This window comes from Lupinus angustifolius, chromosome LG03, assembly GCF_001865875.1.
Source record: "Lupinus angustifolius cultivar Tanjil chromosome LG03, LupAngTanjil_v1.0, whole genome shotgun sequence".
In the NCBI taxonomy this organism is placed as follows: Eukaryota; Viridiplantae; Streptophyta; class Magnoliopsida; order Fabales; family Fabaceae; genus Lupinus; species Lupinus angustifolius.
The window spans coordinates 7553941-7561271 of NC_032011.1; the positions used below are offsets into that span (position 1 = coordinate 7553941).

The window sequence follows — 7331 nt, forward strand, 5'->3', positions numbered from 1 at the left end:
GCTCTTGAAGTATACATTTGTTATCGTGTTTACTTGCTATAAATAGGAAATACAATAACAATGAAGCTTTAATTTTACTAGGCAAAGTCGGCAACATCTAGGCTGGAAACGAGTCAATCTGAGTCGAACTAGAGCTCAACTCGGTTCAACTCGGTTCAACTCAATAAGGATTCGTTCGCCTCGAGTTATATACGAATTATTTTTTTAGCTCGAGTTCGGCGAACAGTTCGGCTCAGTTCAAATGAGTTCATTTAGACAACTCAAATATTTATTTAATTTTTAAAAAAATAATATAAAAGGTTTTACATGTATAAATATAACATTGTTTATAAATATAATAACAATAAATATAAAAATAATGTGTGGATCATAATAAGAATAAAAATTAATTTATTAACATATATATATATATATATATATATATATATTGAGTCAGCTCATGAACCAAACGAATCGAACTATATACAACTCAAGTTCGGCTCGTTTATTTAACAAGCTCAATTTCCAGCTCAAGTTCAGCTCATTTGGTTAATGAGCCAAGTTTATCGAGCTAAATAACGAATCGATTTTCGAACGAATACTGAGTTGATTCAGTTCATTGCCAGCCCTATTTATATGTTGTATATTCAATTGTATAAAGAGTAATGATATCTCTTTAGTCGAAAATATCACCGATTCTCTAATTTTTTAATAAGTAATATTGAGAATATTTTATCTAAAATAAGTATACATTATATTTAATCAGGTCTGGGTCTAGTATGAGTTTAATGTTTGACACAATTGATATTTGAAGTTGGATTAGCTTTGGGTCTAGAAACAAGTTTGAGTTCAAAAAAATAATCCGATCAATATTTATGGTCGTGTGAAGGACAAGTCTTACCTGACTCATGCTTACCTGAATCATTAGGGGTGAGCATGGGCCGGTAAAATTTGTCCCTTACACGACCTTGAAAGTTGGCCGGGTCATTTTTTTGAACATGGACCTGAACCTAGTCCTGAAGTTAACTTGACCCTAAATGTTGACCATGCAACATTTGAACCTTCACCCGATCCTAGACCCCAAGTCCTAAAGTGTTGATAAAGAACATACAAAAAATAATATTTTTTATAGTATTCAAAAGTTTATATATTAAAGTGAAGTTTCCTAGACCCCATTAAATACAATACATACTCATTTTAGTTAAAGGCTTCTTAATATTACTTAATATTATGGATATGTAATTTGACATATAAAATGATAAACATATATATATATATATATATATATATATATATATTGTTAATCAGGCATATATGATGAAAATTTTAGAGAATTAATGATATTTTCGATTAAAGATGTGTCATTATTCTATACATAATTGATTCAAAACACATTCAGATATGATGAATGAGTGTTCATAAGACGAGATGAGTCATGTTTGTTCCCTACTCGACCCTAAATATTAATCAGATCTAATTTTTGAACTCAAACCCAACCCTAGACCCGATGAGATTTGACCATATTCAAATCCGATCATAGTCATGTTATATCTTGTGAGTGAGTAGGATCGGGTCATGCTCAGTAATCATCATTGAGTAATCAAAGGCTATCCAAATTGCTAGTTTGGTGGCACACGTTGTTGACTCAACTTGAGAATGTTTCTTACTTTATGTTGTTCTTCTTATAAGATAATGTAAAGTTTTTGGTACTTTTAATAAGATATTTTAATTTTTTTAAATTCATTTATTTCTTCTCCCTTATTTACCTATATTAAAGGTTTTAATTTAGCTGTGTTTTGTCTTAGATAAATCAAGAGTCCATTTACGATAATATAAAATAAAGATATTATTATTATTAAGATTATCAACTTAAAAGTACTACAATGTTAAATGATGATAAAAGTGAAATATCGTGGCACTTTTAAAATATTAAGAAAGTCAACTAAATTACTGTTATTGTTGATATTGTAATTTAATTGATAGTATCTATAAAAAAGACCAAATAGAGTATTATATATTGTAGTTATTTATCATTTCACTCCAAACTTATAGGGTCTTATTAATGAGTACCACTGAAGTATTCTTTAAGAAAATAACAAAAATCAAAATAACTACTATCGTAACTACTTTTATGTATGAATAGGAGTCGAACTCAACCAAATCATATACCTTTGTTTAGTTTGATTTTAAATCTTTTCCAAAAAAAGGAAAAAGTAGACCATTAACTAAAATATGAACCAAATCAAGTTGAACTAATATGATTTGGTTTGATTCATCCATTTTCTTCAATGATTTTTGAATGAAAAAACTCGAAAAATATATTTTCTTTATATGGTTTGAATTAATAACACAGCCTATATAATATATAGTATCCCTGGTCTATCATGTTCATATGTATAAATTATTAGTAAATGAGGAAAAAAATATATATACAGAAAGTATAAGAGTTTTATACATGTTAATGTACTACATATTATTCATATTTAATAGTTATAGACTCTTTTAAAAAAGTAATGCAAATGAATAATATACTGATTATGTATAAATCCTTATAATAACAATACATAAATATTATTATCTTAATAAATATAGTTATATTAATAGAGTGATGAGAATTCCATAACAGGTGATATATAGAGGAGCTACAAAATGCGCCACTATAAGATGATGAAACAAAATGATCCTAGCTGAAATTATATTAGAATAAACCATTTATTATGTTTAATTGGTTAAATTTTCTATTAGAACATCATATAAAATTAATAATTATATAAAATATATAATTATATATAAATACGTAATTATGTATACTTATATTTATTTAATGTATCCTAAGAGTAAGTTTTTTAAACTTAATCCTCATTCTAGCTATCAATTCAAGGGAAATCATATAGTTTGAATTAGTGAGTATATCTAAACCATTCAATGTCCTTAAAATTGATGGCTAGGAGAAAAAGTAAATTTAAAAAATTTATTCTTGAAGTAAGTGAATCTCCACCTGAGTGGAAGTTATATGTTTTTTATTTTATTTTAAGTGATCTATCTGTTTCACTACCCATATTATTACATTTTAATATGATCAAATTTTCATGATTTAAAAGTGGTCTAACTTCTCATTTACAGCTGTAAACCAAAACTATTTCTAAATTTGATCGATGAACAAAGTGATTATATCATCTAATCAATCTTAAAAACATTGGAAAAATTACGAGAACTTGCAACACTTCCTGTTAAGAGCAACCATACTGGTTGTTCTAAAAAGTTGTTATTAATGAAATAAAAATATTTTTACTTTGTTCTTCATTGTGTTGTTCTTATATCCTGACTTTTGTTCTTAAATAAGAACAATCTTAACCAAATGAAGGTGAAGAAAGTTCTAGATGTTGTGGAAAAAAACAAATGTTGTGGGACTCAAACAAGAATGAGAATGATATTTGTCATTGTGAGAAAAAAGTAGATATTATTCTTATCTTATGGAGGATTATAATAAAGTATAAAATAATGTGTGAAATTCAAATAAGAATAATAAATTTATTTGCTATCAAAGATACTCTAAGTACTAAGAAAACATTAATCTAATAATGCAAACCTCTATTAAATTATTGAAATATCAAAAAAGTCAAAAAATTTATTTTCTAAATATAACAATATATTGAAAGAGACAACACACATTTTATGAAAATAACTTTACAAAACAAAAAAGTAATAGTTAAGTACCTAAACAAATAAAAAGCTGAAAAGAAAGAGAAACAAGATCCACCTCGAACCTCTCTTATCCCACCACCCCAACTCTCTCTTTCTAAGCACACACAAACACTCCTCTCTACCCTTCAATCAAATTCTAGGGAGAGATTTCGCTCCCATAGAATCAATTCCCCCTCTCCACTTTCATCCCCTATTAGGCTATTATTCCATCATCAAAACCATTTTAAAAAAAAAATTAAATTCAATACCCACATCTTAAAATCTTGTTTTGCCTTAAAAAAAGTGATTGTGTGTCAGATTTGGAAAAAAAAAAAGAATGAGAGAAGAAGATTCAAACTGGTTTTCAAGATGGGAAGAAGAACTACCCTCCCCAGAGGACCTTATGCCCTTATCCCAAACCCTAATCACCCCTGATCTAGCCATAGCCTTCAATATCAAAACCAACAACAACAACAACATCATTCAACAACAGCAACAAAGTCTTCATCTTCAACAACAACATAATATTCAGCTTCAACAACAACAACAATTGCCAACAACAACTTCAAACCCCACCACCCAACACCAACAACAACCCTCTTCCGGCGACTTTGCTGACTCTGGTGAGCTGGGCTCCGGCAACGGCGGCGATGAACCAGCACGGACACTCAAGCGTCCGCGCCTTGTGTGGACTCCGCAGCTCCACAAGCGCTTCGTCGATGCCGTGGCTCACCTCGGCATCAAAAACGCCGTGCCCAAGACCATAATGCAGCTGATGAGCGTCGATGGTTTGACCCGAGAGAACGTCGCGAGCCACCTGCAGAAATACCGCCTTTATCTCAAGCGAATGCAGGGGCTTTCCGGCGGCGGCTCCGGTGGTGGTGGTGCCGGTGGTGGTGTTGATGCAGCGACTGACCACTTGTTCGCCAGCTCGCCTGTGCCACCGCATTTCTTGCAGCCAGGGAGGAGTAATTCGGATCATTTCATGCCTTTTGTGCAGGTGCCTGCCCTCCAGCACCATCACCAGATGGCCGCGGCTGCAGCTGTGCAGCAGCCACAGTATCACAGGCAGGTGGGGCATTTCGGGTCGCTGCAGAATGGACACTTTGAGCATCCCTTCATGTCTAGGCAGTCTCAGCATCAGCTTCATAGAATGGGGGCACCAGTGCACATCCCTGTGGATGGTTTTGTTGAGGACAAGGAATCGGCAAATGCGTCCGGAGGGAGAAAGGTTCTTACTCTATTTCCAAATGGAGATGATTGATTTGAGTAAATTGGGTGTTTGTTACATATAGTGGTCATCTTTTGTTTTTAATGAACTTACCTTAGTTGTCTTGTGAAGTTAATGTTTGGTGGTGTATTGGAGTTTGGTCAAGGTCCTAGTTGTTAATTTGTGTTAATTATTGATAAAGGACATCTTGGTGCTGCTAATTGGTATTGGAGTCTAAATTTGGGTTGCGGATCTAAAACTTTCAGCAGTCATGCTTCCATGGCATGATCGAATTGGGTTTTTTTGTACTAATGAGTATTTGAAATTGATTGGTAGAGGTTCCACTATGGTGTACTCCATGTAGACAACCACATATGTAATTCCACTATGGCTCACATTCATCATCATGTCGCTTTCCAGCAGCAGTGATGTTTGTAAGATTCTATGTGAATCAATAAGTAGTTGTGCGGTGCCAAGACTTCCTCAATGTTGATTTAGCCTGTAGTTGTCTGGGAATGGGCTGCTGCTAAACGTAACGCAGATTCATGGCAGGAAAGTTTCTGCTTTGGAAGTTTTCTGTTGGCATTCATGGCCAGGAGTGTTTCTGCTGGGAAGTTTTCATTCGCATTTGTGGCTGGAAGGTGGCAAAATCAACAAGGTTTGATATTGATGGGCATGCATGCAGGTGGTAATAGATGTGCATTATATTCACTAGAACTAAAGGAAGCATGCTCATTTGCACATTTGATTGTGAATTCTTCAACTAAATCAGGAAGCCTCTATTGTTGAAGACTTGTTTCCTGATTGTCAAGTTTTATGTCCTTTAGAGGTGACTTGTGCATTTGATTCCAGACCATTAACTCCAGTATGGGGTTAAATTCTACATACTAGATGAACTCAAGTAAATTAGTTTCCTAGAATCTAAATTTACAAAGGGTGAGCCTCGACGCAATGTAAGGTTGCTTGCCTTATGAAATGAGGCCATGGATTCAAATCCCAGAAACAACCTATTTGCTTCCAAGGGTAAGATTATATTCATATACCCTACCCAGACCCCACTAGGTACGAGTCTAGTGCACTAGGCCATCAGATTTCTAAATTTACCCGGATTAGAAGATAACAATAAGTCTATGTGCACTTGTTTATTTTTCTTTTACTATAATTCCTGATTCTCCCATGTACTGAGGCTCCTAGTGAGTCTTATTATCTGTTTGCTCATGATCAGCATCTTACTATACTATGTTTTAGAGTCATAAATAAGGGATAATGGTCCAACTGTTTGGCTCTCTTTTCTAGTTTTGAATGAAAAGGTAAAAGTAAAATTTGTTAGTGCATATTGATGTTCTGGAATTGAGACTTTGCAGGAATTCTTAACCCATTTGATATGCTATTTTCAGTGATTTACATAATGGACTTGAAAAGTCATGATTAAGTTGGCATCTAACTCACTCTGCACAAACTGGACTATTAAACCAATTGGATATTGTAGAATTTCTATAACTTACTCCAGACATTTCACTTATTCATCTTATGTATTTAACACCAATAACCATATTCCTTATGGAATATTCCTCAATCTTTTGATTAACATTTTTTCTTAATGAACTTGATACAAATTCTTAATTGAATTAGTTCAGTTTCAAACTAAAATGGTAAGTTGACCCCATAATGTGGTTGGGTCAGCATGACTCTTAATGCTCATTTATTTAAAAACCTGTCTATGAGTGTTAGATGTTATACATAGCCGGTCCTAAGCCCGGATAAAAGGTGAAGGTTGTGTTAGGCAGTCGACAATCAATGTAAAACTTTGTTAAATCTGTATGATATGAATTAACGATATAATGTGTAGAGACACGATCAATATTTAGTTGTTTTGCTTCTCCAGTTTACCTTTTTTAAAAAATAAAACGTGTTATTGCTGCAGCATGATATAATCATTTGTACTAAACCTTGTAAACACTAAACAATTTACAGTCTGTCCTTTCTTGGCATACTTGAGTTAGATTCATTTTTAATGTTGATGGTAGATATATTAGTTTTGATGAATGCATTGCATATTCAATGTAATGAAAGAGCAGTAACTGCTTTCTTCATAGGAAAAGTCACAACCAGCATGGATAATATCCATATGAAGTACTCTTTAACCATCTGAGATGACAATCTTATGAAATTCTTTCGTTAATGTGAGAAAATTTGCCCTTCTAATGATGATTCCTTTTCTCTCTTCTATTTCTCAAACCCGGTGCTTCCTCTCATTATCTACATGTTTTTTTATACTACTAAGGGTATCCCTCATTCTATAGGTAAGAAACTAATATCTCTTGGAGTGCGTGGTTATCCCTCCTAATAAGTATTGCTTCAGGAATCGATCCCATGGCCTTTTGGTCAACCTGAGGATCCAGTGGGGTCTTATATCACTAGACCAACGCTTTGTTGGTTTTCATGATCTACACTTGTA

At 33.2% G+C, this 7331-nt stretch overlaps 1 protein-coding gene across 1 annotated transcript; it reads left to right on the forward strand.

Moving 5' to 3' along the window:
- LOC109343311 (transcription factor PCL1-like) lies at positions 3723-6207 on the forward strand. Its single transcript, XM_019581546.1, has 2 exons — positions 3723-5709; positions 5765-6207. The coding sequence occupies exon 1, from the start codon at positions 4001-4003 to the stop codon at positions 4925-4927; it is 927 nt and encodes a 308-aa protein (XP_019437091.1). The 5' UTR covers positions 3723-4000; the 3' UTR covers positions 4928-5709; positions 5765-6207.